General features: G+C 47.4%; 1 protein-coding gene across 1 annotated transcript in view; it reads left to right on the top strand.

Annotated features, from left to right (window-relative positions):
• LOC309449650 (uncharacterized protein) overlaps window positions 1–19,909 on the top strand; it is a gene marked incomplete at both ends in the record, with an annotated part of 103,188 nt that overhangs the window by 30,241 nt on the left and 53,038 nt on the right. Inside the window, 22 exons of the mRNA XM_082071916.1 lie at window positions 71–115; window positions 1,740–1,808; window positions 1,923–2,009; window positions 2,667–2,693; window positions 2,859–2,912; window positions 4,270–4,341; window positions 5,588–5,623; window positions 6,724–6,756; window positions 7,980–8,051; window positions 8,866–8,925; window positions 9,807–9,842; window positions 10,947–11,027; window positions 11,666–11,710; window positions 11,995–12,066; window positions 12,610–12,645; window positions 12,769–12,804; window positions 14,186–14,227; window positions 14,501–14,554; window positions 15,897–15,935; window positions 16,096–16,131; window positions 17,661–17,768; window positions 18,682–18,798. Of these exons, the coding sequence (XP_081928042.1) occupies window positions 71–115; window positions 1,740–1,808; window positions 1,923–2,009; window positions 2,667–2,693; window positions 2,859–2,912; window positions 4,270–4,341; window positions 5,588–5,623; window positions 6,724–6,756; window positions 7,980–8,051; window positions 8,866–8,925; window positions 9,807–9,842; window positions 10,947–11,027; window positions 11,666–11,710; window positions 11,995–12,066; window positions 12,610–12,645; window positions 12,769–12,804; window positions 14,186–14,227; window positions 14,501–14,554; window positions 15,897–15,935; window positions 16,096–16,131; window positions 17,661–17,768; window positions 18,682–18,798 (1,257 nt within the window). The remainder of the gene's footprint in view (window positions 1–70; window positions 116–1,739; window positions 1,809–1,922; window positions 2,010–2,666; window positions 2,694–2,858; window positions 2,913–4,269; window positions 4,342–5,587; window positions 5,624–6,723; window positions 6,757–7,979; window positions 8,052–8,865; window positions 8,926–9,806; window positions 9,843–10,946; window positions 11,028–11,665; window positions 11,711–11,994; window positions 12,067–12,609; window positions 12,646–12,768; window positions 12,805–14,185; window positions 14,228–14,500; window positions 14,555–15,896; window positions 15,936–16,095; window positions 16,132–17,660; window positions 17,769–18,681; window positions 18,799–19,909) is intronic.

The raw sequence follows: 19,909 nt of genomic DNA, 5'->3' as shown, positions 1-19,909 counted from the left end.
GAACGTCCCACAATGATGGTTTTGCAGGTGCTTTGCTGTTTAAAGTTTCAGGATTTATTTTTAATTCCAGGGATCTCCTGGCTATCCTGGACCAGCGGGACCAAAAGGAGACAGAGTGAGTTTTGTTCCTGTGTTTCATCGGGCAAAAGCTATTGTATTGCTCTGATTTCTAATTTTTAAGCATTTGTATAGTGACCATTGTTGAATGTGAACTTGGGAGCTGTATGTAACCAGCCCTACACTGCTAGTCTTCAGCTTAGGGAGAGGTCCTTCGGCTTTGCTAGGAGGAATCTAATGTCTTTATGGAGAAAAGTGCTCAGTCCTTATCACAGGCCCTTGACACACTTCAGTTGGTTGGTGTTGCTTGGTTAGGTCATTCTGCCTTCCTGAGTTTCCACTAAGAACCAGCCTGTCTGAATACACTTAGGACAGAAAAAGGTAGGACTTGAAGATGAGTTGTGGGCAGATCCCAGGAGCAGCTGTCCTGTCCTTCCCCCGTGCCCCAATTCACGTTCCTCCTCCTTCCTTGCATCCACCTGAGCTGTCTGGCTACACATCAGGGAGCAGGTCCTGCTGAAAGCCAACCTCCTTTTTTTTTGCCTAGGGCCAGTATTATTTAATATATTCATCAATGACTTGGATGAGGGAATAGAGTGACTGTCAGCATGTTTGCTGATGACACCAAGCTGGGAGGAGTGGTGACACTGGAAGCTGTGCTGCCATCAGAGACCTGGACAGGCTGGAGAGCTGGGCAGGGAAAAGTTTAATGAAATATAACAAGGTCAAGTGTAGAGTCTTGAATCTGGGCAGGAACAACCCCAGGTTCCAGTGTAAGTTGGGGAATGACCTATAAGAGAGCAGTGTAGGGGAAAAGGACCTGGGAGTCCTGGGGACAGCAGGGTGACCATGAGCCAGCACTGGGCCCTTGTGGCCAGGAAGCCAATGGTACCTGGGGTGGGTTAGAAGGGGGTGGTCAGTAGGTCAGAGAGGTTCTCCTGCCCCTCTGCTCTGCCCTGGGGAGACCACACCTGGAATATTGTGTCCAGTTGTGGCCCCTCAGTTCCAGCAGGACAGGGAACTGCTGGAGAGAGTCCAGCGCAGCCACCAAGATGCTGAAGGGAGTGGAGCATCTCCCATGTGAGGAAAGGCTGAGGGAGCTGGAGGAGACTGAGGGGTGACCTCAGATACAGATATGTAAAGGGTGAGTGTCAGGAGGATGGAGCCAGGCTTTTCTCATTGACAACCAGTGGTAAGACAAGGGGTAATGGGTTCAAACTGGAATACAAGAGGTTCCACTTAAATTTGAGAAGAAACTTCTTCCTGGTGAGGGTGGCAGAGCCTGGCCCAGGCTGCCCAGAGAGGTTGTGGAGTCTCCTACTCTGGAGATATTCAAAACCTACCTGGACACCTTCCTGTGTAACCTCATCTGGGTGTTCCTTCTGCAGCTGGGGAATTGGACTAGATGATCTTTTGAGGTCCCTTCCAATCCCTGACATTCTGTGATCCTATGATTCTGTGATTATTTTTCTGCCATGCCAGTAAGCAGAGCTCATGGGGTTTCTGGTACCTCTTGCCAAAGAGTTGCTGCAAGCAGGTGGTTTGGGTTTGTGGCATAAGGAGGGGCTGTTTGGTTTTAATGTCACAGTGATCATGAAATTGCCTCTAAATTATGAAAATAACTGATTGCACCTGGACTTCCCAATGTAGCTAAGCATGTGTCTTCTTCCCTTTGTGTGCAGGGTGAACCAGGCTATGTCCTGGGAGGAGTGGAGGTGGTTCCTGGCCAAAATGGTCAGCCTGGCCCCCCCGTGAGTATCATACCCAGGGTGTGGTGGACATTTCAGCCTCTCAAGGGCTGGCAGAGGAGTGAAGGAGTTGGGAGAGAGCCTGTGTCCCTCCTTCTCCTGTTTTTGCTGTTGCAGGGTCAGAAAGGGCAGCCAGGGGTTCCTGGGGTAGCAGGACCACCAGGTTTACCAGGGCCACAGGGGCCACCAGGAATCTCCATCAAGGTGAGCATGGTTGTTTGAAGCATGGTTCTGTGATGTTGTACTGCAGAAAGAGGGAACCTGACATAGCTCAGGATCTCTGGATGCTCTGTTCACTCACGGGCCTTGGGAACACACATTTCTCTCTGTCATGGGAATGTCCCATTGAGGCATGAAAGGAGGAACCCTGCAAAACATTCCCATCATCAGGGTCCTGCTGTTCAACACAGTGGGAATCGATGATGAGCTTGAAAAGGTGATGGTCAACATGGTCTGACATGGACCAACTAAGACTTTTCCAGCTTGTTGGGAAGGTTGTTTGGTGATCCTGGAGTGAAATACCCAGGATCACCTGTGCTGTGCACAGCCAAAACCAGGCTGATGGTTGTCACCAAATATCTGCTTGCACTGAGGGTGGGTCAAAAAGTCTCAGCAGAGATCAAGAGATCTAGTCTCCCCTCCTCTACCCTAAGGGAGGGTTGTCATCAGATACTGGTGGTTGAGATGTCTGGAGCATGAGGGTTAGCAGACACCTCTGCTAAAGCTCCGTCTTCCCTTTGGGATGTGGGTTTTGGTCTCTGGACTTAGCCTGCAGGAGCTTTTTGCTGGGACTAGGTTTAGAGAAGACCCCCTCTCTAAATTACCACCCCATGGTAATTCTCCTTATCTTTTATGTTTCAGGGTGAACCAGGGGATTCAGGTAACAGGGTAAGTATCTGAGATTGTCTTTCACTTTTGAGTGTGATGAGAAGCCTTTATAAAAATGATTTCTAAGCTGCCCAAAAGGGTCTGGTTTCCACACGTACCAGAGGTCCATCAAGACCTAAAAGGACTGCTAGAACATGCCTTAAGACTGTCCTATGCTTTATGCAGGGCCCTCGCGGAAAGAATGGCCTCAAGGGTGACAGAGGAGGTGCGGGAGAGCCGGTGAGTGGTGCACCCACGGTCAGTAGCTAAGGAAGAGCTGCCAACCACAGCAGGAAAGGGCTGTTGGCCTTGGGATGGCATCTGCCACCTGGGGTGACTGTAGAGGGACAATGTCTACTGCCAGTTTTCATCAGTTGCCTCTTTGGGATGCTTCACTCCGCTGATGAGGGCTGGCAGGTTAAGCAGGGCAAATTAAGCGTTTTTCACTTTGTCAGCCTCATCCTGTTGACCCGTCACTCAGGAATTGCCAAAAGGGAAATGTTAGAAACCCGGTAAAGGCATGAGATAACAGCCTTTTGTTGTGCCAAAAGCAAGGACAAGATCTTCCTTGTGGCACAGCTGTGAGAATTGCATCCATCACTGTGCTCACCATGATCATCAACTGTGTGGTGTAGTCAATCATGTTGGCAGACGATAACAAATGCCGCCTGATAAAGGCTGCTCCAAAGCAACAGTGATTCACCCTTGAGCCCCCACTGTCTCCACCACCCATGGAGCAGCTGATTATAACCCTGCTCCTTCCTACATCCCACTCCCTGGTCTGAGCAGGACAGAGAAGAACTGGGGCAGGTCCAGAGGGTGGCAAGAAGGTGGACCAAAGGTGTGGGACAGCAAATAGACTGAGCTGGCAGCAGATTCAAGACAAACTCAGGTGGTGCTTCTTTGCAGAAGTCCCACAAGGATGTTTTGGGTGTAGGAAGCTTGAGTTCAAGGAAGTGAAGGAAAAAGGAAGGAAGTGAAGGAAAAAAGCCCATGGAGGACTACTAGGAATAAAAGAAACCACGTTTATCTTGGGAAGTCCCTGCATTACAAATAACTCAAACCTGAAAGATTACTCAGGGACTACATGTATGTCGTGTTCTTGCATCCTTCCCAAGGTGTATATTACTGCCTGTCATCATATATGGTAGCTTTTTTTGTTACCTTTGCATATTGTGGAGGTGTATTCCATAGACCAACCATTTCCACATGTCAGTCTTCACCATTTCTGCATCAGCAGCATTCCTGTGTTCACACTTACAGCAACAAAGCCATAAAGAGCCACTGGAGAAGGCAGCTGCTGCCAAATCACCGTGGGTACCCAGCCTCTGTCTTCCTATGTCACAAGCAAACACATCTTTATTTTCCTTTACCAAGTAAAGCCTGTGATCCAGAGCTTATTTGTGGGGGAAAGAGAGGAAATTTGGGAATACATAAACATCTCTAGAAATCCTCAGTGGCAAAGGAACCAGGCACATCAGTCTGTACATTTCTCTGCTTGTGTTTCTGCAGAATTAAATAATAAACCTTTTATTTAGCATGATTGGTTACAAAGAGTTTAGAATTAAAATATTTGATAAAGTATCCTCCTTTTCAGGGGAAACCTGGCCTGCCGGGCCCTGTAGGGCTGGATGGTGCTCCCGGACTGCCTGGACCAAGGGGAGAAAAGGTCATTATTTGTTTCAGATGCTTGCAGGATCCATCAGCCCAAGGGGGATGATTACGATATGACTATATAGTAACTATATATCATAACATGCATGCAATTTAATATTAGGCAGTAGGTATAAGGTATATATAATAATATGTTTGATTATACAAGATAACATATTATAGATAAAATACAGGTAATTAATATGCAATGTATGAGTGCATGGACTATGTAAAACATATGCTATATACTATATATATGACATGTAAAGCATCTTCTGTTTTCCAGGGTAACAAAGGGCAAGATGGTGTTAAAGGGGAAAAGGTGAGAGTGGCTGGCACTGGAGTGCTGAGTAGGAGGGGAAGAAGCACTGGGTCTGTTTTTGGGCTCAAAACAAAGCAGTTGAGGTTATCTGTTTGGAGATCCAGAGGGAGGGAATTTGAAGTCCCCCCACCCAAAGGCTTCTCCTGGTCAGATGTAACTGGACCTTGTAGCTACAAGCTACGTAATCACAAAGTTTGGGAGCTCACTGCTGCTGGAAGAGCTCTCGTGCATGGGGTAGACCTTGCACCAATGGTAAATCCCCAGACACCGACAAACAAACCTTCAATATTCTTTGCCAGTCCATACTGAGTATTCACAGGTTGGTTTTATTGAGCCGCGCTTCAGGTTTGCTGTTTTTACAGCTCCCCCAGCTGCGCTTGTTCCGCACATACATTTGATTGTAACCTTAAAAGTCAAAAGAAATGGCAGCATTTTTTCCTAAGAGTAGCTAGAGTCATGAAAAGTGGAAATAGACTGTTAGTCTTCCTCCAGCCAGTGGATCTTGCAGGAGCAAGGCCCTGCAAGCACAGCGTGTACATTTACTCACAGGTTCCACCTCTGAGCAGAGTCCTGGGGCTGGGTTAGGCAAAACACTGACCTGGTCCGGTAGGTCCCATGCTCTCACAGCTGTCTTCATACCTTTTCTTGCTTGCAAAGGCCCATCTTCAATAGGTATGACCTGGGATGAGAGCTTGCTGCTCTGTGCTTGGTCTCCTGGTAGATGGCAACCAGGTGTGCTGGAGATGGGCATGGGGATTTCCATCTCTCACCCAAAAGCCCTCATAGCTGTCTGAAAGAGCTGTCTTGTAGTTAGTGAAAAATTGAGCTGAAGAAGCTTCTTCCTTTGCTTCCTCTGGCTGGGATCTTCTCACTACAGCACAGACAAAAAGCTCCAAATCTGTTTTCAATCCAGTGGAAATTCTCTTTTGATATCTTACAGGGACTCCCAGGACCTCCAGGGCAGAAGGGAAACCAAGTAAGTCAAACAGTAAGAGAACAACATGTTTGGCTAGCTCAGGTGAAGGTGTCCTGACTTTCCCCGGCTTGTTCCATGTGTACGACTCTTGTAAGCACAGTTGAGTGTGTTTGTTGGGGGGGTTATGCGGAGATGAAGCCCCCAGGGATGCACTTGAGCTCAGTGTCTCCTCTCCACCTTGTGCTTCTGAAATGAGTTTTGAGATGATTTAAGGAATGGATGGGAAGAGCAATAAGAAGTTTGTCATCGTTCATTTTATGTCCTCTTGCCTTGCCAGGGGAACCCAGGATTCCCAGGTGCTCCAGCTATGGGGGTAACTATGAGTGTATTATAGTCCTTCTCATGCTGTAGCTATGCGGTACCACCACCAGTGCTGCCAGTAGACCAAGGACCAAGAGAGATGTGTACCACTGAACTGCAGGAAGGATTAATTTTCCTTGACCCTCCAGACAACTATGTCCTCTGCTTCCTTGCTCCACTTCTTGTATTCCCAGCCCAGCACCACAGTTGTCCACTGGCTCCTCAAAGGAGCTTCAGTGCTGTGCAGGAAACATCAGGCTAAAGCCTTCCCACCACTGAAGCCCTGTGCTCCAGGCCTGTCCTCCACTCAAGCTCCTCATTCCCAATGGGGTTGTGCTGGTCCCTGCTGAAGAGGAGCTGCTGATGGGTCTCCTTTGCCTCATTCCTATGTGGAAATAAGGCTCCTACAGCCTCCTCTTCATGTCCTTCCAAATGCTAGGGCAGCTTTAAGGAGAAACCTTGGTGGTGGCCATTTCTGTGTACCCCACAGCATTTCTTCAAGGGCTGTGGGAGCAGCCGGATGTTGCATTAAGGACTGAGACCCACTGGTGGTTCAGTTCCATCCCTGGAGCTAAAACTTCCTGAAGCTGATGGGATTCCTTCACAAGCTTCACTGGGTTTGGGGTTTGGCTTGTAGCCCTTTCTGGTGTTTTATGACCCCGTGCAGGTGATGAGTTTCCTATCCCATAACAAGGCCGAGATTCTCTTGCTTTGGAAAAGGTGACATGAATAGAACCTCCTTTGAAAGGGAGATCTTTTTCCCCTAAATAATAATTTTTGTGATTTCTTTTTATCCTCAGGTTTTGGGACCTCCAGGCAAGAAAGGCATCAGGGTAAGTCCATTAAATAGCACTGCTTGAAACTTAGATGAGAACTTGGCCTGAAAAAGTGAGAGTTGGAGCATATTTCACCATTTGAAATCATATCTCCCCTGTGACTGACTGGAGAGGTTGGAAAAGTAGCAGTAGTCTTGCCCTGCTGATATTTCTTTTGGTTTTATTAGCATTTTATGCCTGTCGTTGTCTTTTTAGCCCCAGTCCATGGGGAAATTTGGAGTTTCTATGTGCTAGTGTTAGAAGGTAGAGATCACCAAAGCACAGATCCAGCCAATACACCGAAGCTACTTGCCATCCAAGGGACGCATTGACATGAAATCGAAGCACAGCTGAGGCTAAAAGGGACTTTTGGAGGTCTCTAGTCCCACCCCCTTCTCAAAACAGATCCAACATCAAAGCTGGGTCAGGTTGCTCAAGACCTTTTGTGCTTAACATCTCCACAGATGGAGATTCCCCACTTCTCTGGGTCCCTGACCCAGTGTTTGTCATCCCTGTGACTGAAGGAAGTTGAATTTCTCAAACCAGGGACATTTCTGAGACAGATCTATGCCCTGACTATGTCATCCATACTGTACATCTGCTTTATAGGCAGGTGGATATAGTTCACTATCGCACAGCCCTCATGGTGGAACGTGGTCTGGAATATCTTATTTTTTAAAATTCTTGATAGTTTATTGCCAATCTGCAGAGAAATAAAAGATCTCCCTTATTTACTACTTCTTTTGGCTTTTTGACTGCTAGCATTCATGAAATACCCTAGAGTGCTTCATATGTCCCTCACGCTTTAGAGACAATGAAGTTTGTCCTTTTCACTGGGCTTGGATGTTGGAGCCAACACCCTTCCTTGGTCTTACTGTCCAGAGAGTTTAACACTAATTAGCAAAAACATCTCACTTCTTTTGAGCTGGCTGCCTGTAAACAGTGACCTGGGACCTGAATTTTATCCTGCTTATACCACTATGAATGCACACATGGTGCTTTACATTATACAAGTTGCATCATTGGAGAGGTTGGAACTACTGTGATGTGTTTTGTATGGCAGAAGACCAGGTACCGCAGAGAAAGCTGAAGTGTAAGCCTAGTGATGGATGCATGGGTGGATTTTGCAAGGGAATGTTTTTCATGGTGTATTAAAAGTACAAAATGCAGCTCTAGAGAGCCACATGAACAGGGCTTGTTTTCCTGCATGATATTAGTTCTGAGCATGTCTTTATTCACAGGGAGATATTGGACCAACAGGGCCCCTGGGACCACAGGGAAACAAAGGAATACAAGGAGACAAAGGGGAGAAGGTAATGCATGTGCTTTCTTGGCACATCCTTTATGGGTAGAAGGGTTTGTTTTGTTTGTATCCACAAAGGAAGCTCTGAGGTAGATGGAATTCCTCATGCTAACAAGGAGCACCCATGTGCTGTACACCAAGGGGAGACTCGTCACAGCGAGAAGTCAAAACCTCCTTGAAACGAACTCAGTGAGAGATGTAGAGTCACTGATTCTCAGCTCACCCGGCTGCCCGTGGTTGATGAAAGATCTGCTCTGTCTCAACATGAGGAAGAAATTTGTTACACTGAGGGTGGTGAAACACTGGCCCAGGTTGGCCAGAGAGGTGATGGGTGAACCATCCCTGGAGACATCCCAGGCCAGGCTGGACGGGGCTCTGAGCAACCTGGGCTGGTGAAGATGTCCCTGCTCATGGCAGGGGTGGCACTGGATGAGCTTGGAATGTCCCTTCCAACCCAAACTATTCTATGATTCTGTGTTCTCAAGAGTGAGATAATGAGTGGAGCAGGGTCATGCCACCACAGCTGGTGCCTGGCAGTGGAAGAATTGTGGCCAGGATCTGTGAGGTTGGGATGGGGAAACCGAGGCGCATCATGGGTTCCCCAAATAACACTATAGTTAAAGTTGTCTCTCCACAATAGCATCTCTCAAAAGTGACAACGAGTGTTGTTAGGAGGGGAGAGGGACCATGTGGCAGCCATGAAGGACAAACTGGGAGGTAGTACCAGCACAGGGTTTAGCCCTAGCTGTGTCTCTGTAGAGTTGCAGAGAGGAAAATCTCCCCAGGTGTCACACTGAGACACGCATCATCATTGATTTTTGCAGGGAAGTCCAGGTTTCGGCATTCCTGGTCAACCTGGGCTAAAGGGAGACCCAGGAGATAGGGTGAGTGGGGCAATCTACTGGGTGTGGAAAGGGGAGGGCTAAGGAGACAAATCAGGAGGTTCAGAGACAAAATCTTTCTGTCACCTCTATGCATGTGAGTTTGTTGGCCTTCAGCCCTTAGGAAATTAATCCTGGGGTGGTGGCAAGGAGCGGGGCTGTCACCCAGTGGTTAAAGATCCCATGGTGGTCTTGAGTGATGGGGTAGTTAGCACTGTCTTCCACACTCAGGTGCAAAGGCATTGGGCTCCTCCAAAATGTAGAGAGAAGATCACTCATGAGTCTGGAGAAAACACAGATGGTCAATGCTCAACTGGTAATTCTCCAAACAGCAAAGCCAAAGAAGCCCCATTTCAAATAGCTTTGTGACCTGAATGTGGACTTGACCTTCATCTTTTATATGTCTCAGAAGGTGCAAGCTTCTGGTAGTTCCCACATGAGTTCACTGAATTCTAGTAAGGGTTGGGTTGATGCCTTGGTGTTCCATCCCATGGGGATATTAAAAGTCCCTTTCATTTAAATCCAGCAAAAGCTTGCAAAACCCAACAACTCGGGATTGGACTAGATGATCTTTTGAGGTCACTTCCAATCCCTAACATTCTGTGAACTTCGAGGTTCCTACCCTTCTGTTCAAAGCTAGTCACCAAAGTATTGATGGCTTCAGAAGTGGGGAAGCTGGATGCATCTAGACACTGTGTGCTCTTCTCTTAGGACACCATCTGTTTTCCCCTTCTCTGCATTTTTCTACACTGTTTCAATCTAAGAGCAGCTTTTCAGCACTGAATCTGGGGTTTACACCCTTTAGCTACAACAGAGGACCCTCACCTGAAATTATTCTACACGTATCATTCTTGCCATGCGACTAACGGTCTTTATTTCTGCAGGGAAATGTAGGTTTGTCTGGCAAACCAGGTCAAAAGGTGAGTCTATGCAGTGATTGCAATGCATAAAGGAATGTATCACAACTGGTTTCTGTGTTACCCAAAGCATCTTGAGTCAGTGGGGTTCTGTCTTTGCCATGGGGCTTAGTGTCAAAACATAGGGAGTGTTCAAAAGCTGACAGGTCTGAACAAATTCTGCTTTGCTGGAGTCTCTGTATGACACACAGAGCCCTGCATAGTATAAATAAATGCTTTTGCATCTTTAATGAGGCTTTAAAAAAAATCTGTAAATCCTGGCTTGTAGCAAAGGTTCAAAACTGGTCAAGAGAGGTCTGGAAAACACCCCAAACATGGTGTTCGTTCAGTGAATCTGTCTTGCTGTGTACATTGCTCAGTGTTGCTCCTCAGGCTTGGCTGAAGGAGCATATGGATTTGGGAGTTGTTACAGCACAATACAGAGCCCAGTGAATGGAATATTTAGGCTGGGTAAACTTCATGGGCATGGAGAAATTGATTGTCAAAAGAGATAAATGAGATGCACCCAAGGCACAGATTGTTAACAAGACGTGTTAATGCAGTTGCAAAATGGAGAAGGCAGCAAAAGGTATTTTGGTTTGGGAGAAGGCATGGTAAGGTGGTTGAGTGATGTGGAAGGTCTCTGTTGTACAAACCCCAAGCAGAGCAGATGCGTAAGTGCCCATGCATGAGAGCTCAACTGATTTCACATGGGAACAGGCGTTAAAACATGGAGGGGAAACTGACGCTGTGTCCACACCCCTCTCTCAAGACTGGACCCATGTCCTGGGTCTCCACTAATGGGCCACCATATTTGAATTGCAAAGCTTACTCAGAAGAGTCTGTCCTACAGTGTCTGCCAAGGCTGATGGTGGAGTCTGGTTGGACTACATTAGAGATGGATGGACTACAGTAGAGACGGATGCTCTCCAGCCTTGCCTGCCAAGCTAATACTATAAGCACAGCCCTTCCTAGAGCAGGGTAGATGCTCTGAGCCCAAGCTTCAACCAGGAAGCAATTGCATGGCTATGGGTCCTGGAACACTGTCTGAATATGCCCCGCAGTGTCTAAAATTTGAGGACTGTGAAATGCAAAAGAGGAATGTAACAACAGACTTGTTTTCTTTAGGGGGAGATAGGTCTGAAGGGAGAGAAAGGTGAACCAGGATTCCCTGGGAAACCAGGCGAGACCGGACTAAGAGGTAAAGATGTAAGTAGAAGCTAACGATCCAGTCAGATGGTCATGCTGAACATCTCGGTACACCACTCTGTACTAAGATAACAACTCCAGGTTATGCCCTTGCAACAAGAAGTGGTCAACAGACCAGGCTGCACAAATTACCTTTAATTAGGCTTGATGGTTTGCTCATTAAGGGATATATATCATAAAAATGATCTGAGGGCTGGAACAGCTCTGCTGGGAAGACAGGCTGAGAGAGTTGGGGTGTTCAGCTGGAGAAGAGAAGCTCCGGGGAGACCTTATTGCGTCCTTTCTGTACTTAAAAGAGGCTGATAAGAAAGATGAGGACAGGCTTTTTGGCAGAGCCTGTTGCAACAGGACAAGGGGTGATGATATTAACTAAAGGAAGGGAGATTCAGACTAGATATGATGAAGAAATACTTACAATGAGGGTGGTAAAACACTCGCCCAGGTTGCCCAGAGCTGAACCCTGCTCATTTTATTTCCAGTTTACTTATCCTTAGGTTAGACAAAACTACGAAGAACCTTCTTCATCTTGCCCTTGGCTTTTCTTTCTGTTATTTTAGCTTTGGTTTTATCTTCCAAAGCTAAAGGCTGAAAAACAAAGGCCAAAAAAGCTTTTAGAAGTTCCTTCTCCTCTCTTTTAGGGAGAAGCTGGTGTCCCTGGAGAACCAGGAGAGAGAGGAATCAGGGTAATAATTGTTATTATTATAATTTTCTGCCCAGGTGAGTGATGGGGCATCAAGGGAGGCTGCTCTGCTGCTGCCCAGGCATCCCTGGTTGGTGCACGAGGGGAGAACTTCCTTCTCCAGCCCAACGAGAGTCCCCACTGAGAAATGTCCATGCGCAAATATTTATTTTCTGAATGAAAAACAGTAGAGGGGTAGCATTTCTCTTGTTTATTTTACTTTTTTTTTGAGCTGCTGGATGTGCTCAAAAATAATTTCTGATTGCTTCTCCGAATCCTTTCTTACAGGGTCCACCTGGACTCCCAGGACGACCTGGAGAGCAGGGGATAAAAGGCGACACAGGACAACCTGGGAAGGATGTAAGGCAGTCCCTAAAGGAGCAGTTGAGAGAGGGAGGACTTGAGAGAGTGCAATGCCAATCAAAGGAAAAAACAGATTATTTTCGGTCTTTCAGTCTGCGAGGCATGGGAAGCTCCCTCTCTCTTTCCTGGGGAGGGGGTGTCCTCTTCAAAAGGGACTATTAGAGCTGTTTCTCGCTTCTTTTTTGATTAGCTAGAGCACAAGTTAAATAGCAGAACTGTGCACTCAGGGTTTCTGAGTGTGCAGAACCTTCCCCAGCTCCACACTGCTTGAAATAAAATGTTTATCACTGTCTCAGTCTGGTGAGGAAGGGAAATTATGCGCTTATGTTCTGCCTGTTCTCCCTCCAATAGTTTTATTATTAAATAACAGAGAACTCCTCCACAGGAGAGATGTTGAAGTCCAGATTTCATTAGCTCAGCTGCTTGAAGATGGGTTTGTTAGTCCATCAGATGCTGAGCTGGCAAGAAGTGGGGAGTCTGCTGAGACCCCCCTCCCCTGCCATGGCTTGTTCTCATCCTCCCTCTCTCTCCCCCTCCTAGGGAATCACTGGAGAGAAGGGAAACAAGGGCGAATCTGTAGGTTTGCACATTCCCCTCTATAACCTTGCATGAGAGAGAGGCTGTTTGGGGACTAAAATGTTGAATTGCACACTAATTATTTTCTGGGGGTTGGGGTGTGGTGGTGTTGTATCTTCATAGGGTGAGCCTGGGCTACCTGGGACTCCTGGAAGTCTTGTGAGTAATGCATAATTCTGTTGTTTTACATATTTTTGGGGGGAGGAAGGGATATATTGAGATCTTTCATGAATCCATGGTGCTATGGAGGACACACCACCAGAACATATTGCTTGCAACAGTGCATGTTTTAGAGTGGATTTCCCTCCTAACCTTATCAAAGGTGCAAAGCAGTGCAGCAGATATATGCATGAATCCCACCCCAGATGGGCTTGTTACTGATGATGCAAAGAGATTGTGGCACAGAAAAGACTAAAAGCTATCTATGAACCCATCTGATACTTTTAATCAAGTACCTGTTGTGTAATCAAGGCACCTGGGCTCTTTCTATAGTCAAGACAGACAGATGGATGCCTTCTAGGAAAGGTGCTTAGATGGGGTGACTGATGCTCAGGACTCTTCTGTGCCTTTGCATGGAGTTTTCCTTTGGCTAAGAGGCCTAACATTAAGTTGGGTCAGATGAAAAGCGAGCAACTCAACCCAGGTTCATCAAAAATAAGGCTGAAATAGATTTTGAAAGGCCATTGAGGTCATCAGGAAGGTGTTCTGGTGTATTAATGGGCAAGGAGGCATTTTTTCACCCCATTGGCTTCAGTGGAGGTAAAGCTGCCCCAGTGTCAAACCAGACTACTGGCAGCTACAGCCTCTTGAGAGAGCTGTGATAGAATTTATCTTCCATCCCTAGGGATGGGGCATTGGCAGGATCTGAGTAAGAGGCTCCTTCAAAGTAGGCAAAATGCTACTGACCACCTTCAGCAGTATTATTCCTGTACAAAACAGTGGTTTCTACCAACTTTGGAACTCAAAAGAAGCCAGGAGCAAGGAGTCATTGCCTTCTGGTGATGGATGCTTCTCTCCATATATCTCAGCTCCCTGTCAGTTTGTGTCCAAACTCTCTACAACTATGTGAAAGGAGGTTGCAACATGGAGGGTGCTGGTCTCTTCTCACAACTAGCAAGAGATAGGATGAGAGGAAATGACTTCAAGTTGTGCCAGGGGAGGTTGAGGTTGGATGTTGGGAACAATTTCTTCACTGCAAGGGCTGTTGGGCATTGGAACAGGCTGCCCAGGGCAGTGATAAAGTCACCATCCCTCAAGGAGTTGAAAAGTCACATAGATGAGGTTCTTAGGGTCATGGTTTAGTGACAGTGTTGAGCTAATGGTTGGACTCAATGATCTTGAGGCTCTCTTCCAACCAGGATGACTCCATGATTCTCTGTGAGGTTTATATCTCTGATTCTATGGCATGTTTAGGTTTAAGTTGCTGACTCTGTGCTGATGGATAAGGGCTGACAGGGATAAAAGACACATGGAGGTGAGAGCTTTTATCAAAGACACCATCATTCACTTTTTGAGCAAGGTTTCTTCTGTTTTTTTGCAGATGTCTTCTCTGGAGAACACCATCACCTTGAAAGGTGACAAGGTACGATCTCCTTCTTCCTGGTGAAGATGTGTGTTGAAGCTGAATGTGTGATTATTTAAGCAGCATGTTTCAAGTGAAGAGCAGAGCTGCTCCAAATTTAATTATGTTGAATCCATGCGATAGTTACAAGAAAAGGCTGGTTGGTCCATGTGGGAAAGATGTTGTTAGTCTGGGGCCAGTGTGTGAGAAATAATACAATGCATGATGAAACCAGCAACTCCATTGGGAATTTTAGAAGGGATGAAGAACTAACATGTTCCTGCTGGCTTACAGGGGGATCGTGGAAAGGATGGTTTGAAAGGCGAAAGAGGTCCTCCAGGCCCAAAGGTATGTCCCGAATATGTAGAGGAATCTTTGTGTTGGTGTCATTGTGTTGGGCTGGCCAGAGGGGCAGATCACCCATCTCAGATTTCTTCTGACCCTCCAAAAGATTGGATTTTCAAAGCAGTTTCTAAGCTGGGCTCGTAAACTTGTGGTCACAGTGATGTTGTAGTCCCAGAACTTAATTAAGCATATGCATGACATTTAGGGAGGAAGATGTGCAGGAGCCAGATGGAATAAATTTCTAAAGGGTTCGGGAATGTGTCCTCCCTTTTCCCCTTGCACGATGAAAAGCACATCAGAAAGTGATGGAAGGAGAAAAGATTTCTGATCCCACACACATCTAGAGATTTTTCGAGGTGGGACCAGCTCCATGACTTAATGGAGAGGAAGACACTGCAGAAAGCAGTATCAGTGGGTACAGGTGGATCTCCTGTTTGGTACAAGATCCAGGTCTTTGCAAAGGCAAGGACTCATTCAGGTGACATGCATGGGCTGTGCCCATGTACCCCCTTCAGCTAGTGGTTCCTTTGCCCTGGCACACCTTGGCATGGAGGTACAGCAGCCTCAGGGCCTTCCTGGCACCCTTCATTCCACCGGAATCTGTCTATACAGAAACCAGATTTCAGTGAAATGAAGCCTGTCAGAGAGGCAGGTCATCCCCCACCTCAGCAGATGTTTTTCACCCCACCACTGGACTTCCCAAGCCATTGCAGCTCATCCATCATTTCATCCACAATGGTGGCCCAGGATCACTGGCCTGGAGAGCCACACCACGCTGGGCAAGAAGAGACAGACAGCCTGTCCATGGGACTTGCTGTTGGGAGTCCAACCCATTGGACATATTTGACCAGGACTGTGTGTGGCAGTACGAAGGACCACCAGGACCACAGCCACCTCCAGAAGGGACCACCACCCATGGGGGCACCTTGACCATCCTCTTCCTTGCTGCTACCTCTGCACAGCCGCCACAGCATTGGTGGCACTGAGGGGCCCTCAGAAACCTTTTCTTCTTTATAAAATGTACATTGCCAAGAAATGGAGAGGGGGATGGTGCAAAGCTCTGGTCCAAATATCACTTTGATGATGGTCATGTCTGGCTCTGGTCCAGGCCTGCCCTATAAAATGAAGCCAGCAACCGTATCTGATGGTGGAGGGAAGTAGTCTGTTGAACAGGGTGGGATTCAGCCTCAATATCTGAGCTGATGGGCATTTATCTGGGGTTGCTTGGTGGGCTGGTAGCAGATTTAAGGGCCAGATACGTGACTCTTGCCCCTCCTCAGAGCTCCTCTTCCTTCCTTCATCAGGATAATGACTTAATTAATGAGTTGTTCTTGTTCATTTGAAGGGAGAACCCGGTCCACCAGGCAAAGCAGTGGAAATGAAGGTAAATAAAATAAAAATTATAGAGCATATCTATGTTGGAAACACTTCCCTCTCTGCCTGGGGTTGGGATGGCAGAGGGGACTCAATGTGTGCCCCCAGGCTTCGTCACCACCACCTGCTTCCTGGGCTGGAGAAGTTCTGACCCTTCTTTCCTCTTGCAGGATCTGGAGAGGCTTTTTGAAGCAAATGGTATCAAGGTGGGTAACGCTTTGACTTTCCTTCTGAGAAGGTGTTTGTAATTAAGCTTTTTCATCTATCCCTTCTGACAAGGTGTTTGTAATTAAGCTTTTTCATCTATTTCTTCTGGCCTTCTGGAGACTATGTGTGCTCCCTCAGGTCCAGAACTGGCACTCAGTAGGGTTATTAGATTTCCTTTTACAGCTTACCATGTATATTCAATAGCTTCTTCGACAGCTTTTCTGCTGCTTTATTATAGTGGGGGTGGTTTTGAGACCTGTGTGACATTGAGATTTGGCAAATACTCATTCAGAGCTTGGTGCTACCACCTGGGTTGGCTTGTACTTCAGCACTGGGTCTGCGCAGTCAGCAAGAAGAGACCCACACAGAATCCTGGGTGCTCTGACCATGCTGTGTGTCCTGTCCAGCACAAAGTCCAGTTTGGGCTGATCCTCAGCTCATAACACAAATAATAGTGAATAGTCACTGCACAATACAGCACTGATAGACTGATGGCCTCCCTCTGCACTCTCAAGGTGGCCATCAAGCTTAGGAAGAGTGATGAGGCTCAGCTTGTAGTATCTGCCAGGCAGGCAGGTGTAGTTGTGCTCGTTACCTTCAGCTCTGTTCTGTAAGCTGGTAGATGAAAGATTGGACACAAGTTGGGAACGTGCACTTGCAGCCCAGAAGACAATTGTATCCTGGGCTGCATCCCCAGCAGCGTGGGCAGCAGGTGGAGGGAGGGGATCCTGCAGTGCTGGTCCAGCTTTGGGTCCTCAGCACAGGACACACATGGACCTGCTGGAGAGGGGCCAGAGGAGCCACAGGAATGATCTGAGGCTGGAACAGCTCTGCTGGGAGGACAGGCTGAGAGAGCTGGGGTGTTCAGCTGGAGAAGAGAAGCTCCGGGGAGACCTTATTGCAACATTTCCAGACTTAAAAGGGGCTGATAAGAAAGATGGGGACAGACTTTTGAGCAGGACCTGTTGCTACAGGACAAGGGATGATGGTTTTAAACTAAAGGAGGGAGATTCAGGCTGGACATGGGTAAAAAATTTTTACAGTGAGGGTGGTGATAGCCTGGCCCAGGTTGTCCAGAGAGGTGGTGGATGAACCATCCCTGGAGACATCCCAGGTCAGGCTGGACGGGGCTCTGAGAAACCTGAGCTGGTGAAGATGTCCCTGCTCATGGCAGGGGTAGCACTGAATGACCTTTGAAGGTCCCTTTAAGCCCGAACTATTCTAAGCTCTGGAGATGTAACCAAGGGAGGTGAGGGACTGACTGATCTGGTCAAATGTGGGGGTTTTACTCAGGATGGGGAGACTCACCACGTAAGCACCACCAATCAGCTCCTAGATGCCCAAACCATAGACACCTATATTAATATTGGTCCTTGGCTGCTGGGACACATCACTTCACCAGGTTCCCTGTGAGCCCCACTGGAAATGCACCAGCCGTTGTTCAGGGGTGGCTGCACTTGCACTGTTGTGTGTCAGGAACAGGAGGGTGGCACTGGACTTCTTCCCTAATGGTCTCCACTGGTTGCAGCTGGCACTGCTGAGGGACCTTTCCAATGCGCTACTGCGGGACGGGCTGGACAGGCTGCTTTGGCAGCTGGGTGGCTCCAGGGCAAGCAAGACCTCCAGGAGAAAGCAGGTACCTCTACATGCCGCTGAGCATGGCCTGTGTATCGTCATCCATCATCCTCAGAGGGCAGACAGACCTGGAAGGAAATGAGAGACAGAAATGAGTCATTGAAGGCTTCAGGGTCACCTCTGTCGTCAAGCAGGTTGCGGTGACTTGCAGCCACTGTAAGAAACAATTAAGCTAGAAGAAGATAATGGCTGATGGGATTGCAAAATACTCTGGTTTTTTTTTTTTTTTTTCAGTAGAAATAGGAATCAGTCAACCCATGTTGTTGATGGGGTAGCTAGAAGCCGTTCTCCAAAGCCATCAGCCTCTTTGTGCTCTTTGAGGGCTGGGGGTTGCTGGAGCGGTGGGTGTACAAGGGAAGCAAAGCAGCTGCAAGCATGAAAAGTGTAGACTGAGAAAATTTAAAAAAGAAATTATTGAAATGAGAAGCATGAGATGGTTTAGCTTGCACATTAGGAAGGATTTCTTTATTGGAAGGGTCATCGGGCATTGGAACAGGTTGCCCAGGGCAATGGTGGAGTCACCATCTCTGGAGGGGTTGAACAGACACAGAGATGAGGTTCTCAGGGACACGGGTTAGTGTCAGGGGTGGGGTAGCAGTTGGACTTGATGATCTTGAGGGTCTTTTACAACCAAAATGATTCTATGATTCTAAGCTATCATGAGGGCAGCCTCAGAAGCAAAGAGGGGTCTCTGGGAAGCAGAATTAGCTTGGAAGGAAGGCTTGGAGGTGGCCAGCAGGGAATTGTTGACATTCCATTCTGGTTTGGGAAGGTCACCAGGTGGGACAGAGCATGCTGGAGAGATGGGGCCATGGGCAGAAATAACCCATCAGGATCCAGCTCTTTGTATGTGTGGTTTCTGGGAGCTCAGGTTTGTCTCGGCCACATCAACTCACTGTTGTCTGATGTTGCAGGATTCACTGGTGTTTGATTCTTCTCGTGATGCCGTGGCCAACACTGAGATGACAGAAGCAGCACATGGCCTGGAGATGGAGGCTCAGTTTGTGCCAATGTCTGGAGGACTCCCTGAGGTGAAAATAACCAGCAGAATGGATGGAGTGTTGCTATGTAGATTTGTGCTCTGGTCCATCTGGTTTGCTGTAGCAAAATTAAGAGATTGCTCACCCAACATGTAGCAGCTGTCTGTGAGCTCCCAGTCCATTCTCCAGTGATGAGAGATCCTCCTGATCCTCCTCCCTTCCTCTCCATCTTTCTTGCCTTCTGAGCAAAAGCCAGCACAGGTTGGGCTGACTTCAAACCATCCTCATGCTGGTGATCTGTTGAACTTGCCCTGCAGCTTCTTACTTGGAGGCTGTAAAATAGATGGATCGCTTCTGCTCCAGCAGAGACAGATCCAATCCTGTTGTCAGGTTGGGTTGAGGTTGCCCAAGAGAGGAGTCCCTGCCATGACTCCACAGTCCTTGTTTGCTTGAGGAACCAGACAAATTGCTAGAGACTATCTAGTCACTTGCATCCTTTGCAATTGCAAGTAACAGATAGCTTGTGTTACAGGAATTAGGAATTTGTTAGCAATGTTAAGGCTTAATTTCCATGCTGGACCCAAGTTCCAATGTGATACAACACACCTCCAGGAATATCATCAAAGGGCTGTATCCAGGTCACCTCTCATAGCTGCTGGAGGAGTCACAGATCTTAATTTGCCTGTACTAGACTGTTCTGATAAGGGATAGTCAAGGAAATGGTGCCTGCAGCTGTGGTGGGGCTTTTCTCATCCTCTTTTATCTTTTTATGACAACCAAGAAGCGACTCATTCTCCATAAACTGGTCACTGGTTGGAACTGTTGTCTCTAACTGGAGCACAAGAGCAGTGGGGATGTTTGGAGCCAGCTCTTGATGATTTTATCTTCCTCTGTGGTTGGTTCAACAGTGACCCACTTCCTCAGGTACTTAGACAAGGTGAGACAGGTTCATCAGCTCCAGGCTCTTGCTGTGATCTCAGGTGAGACATTGCTTTTCTGGATCATTGCAACCTGGATGATAGCATTTTAGGGCTTTGAGAGGAGAGGGAGTGCTCAACAGTAGATGTGTTTGCACCAAGAGACATGAACTGGATGTGTGCCAGCAGTGCTGGGATTTGGGGTATGGAGACACCAAAACTGCCTCTGTTGGGCTTTGGGATCT

Source organism: Streptopelia decaocto, assembly GCF_964273445.1.
Source record: "Streptopelia decaocto genome assembly, chromosome: 1".
NCBI lineage: Eukaryota > Metazoa > Chordata > Aves > Columbiformes > Columbidae > Streptopelia > Streptopelia decaocto.
The sequence above is the reverse complement of the archived record's forward strand: the minus strand, read 5'-3'. Positions and strand labels throughout refer to the sequence as shown.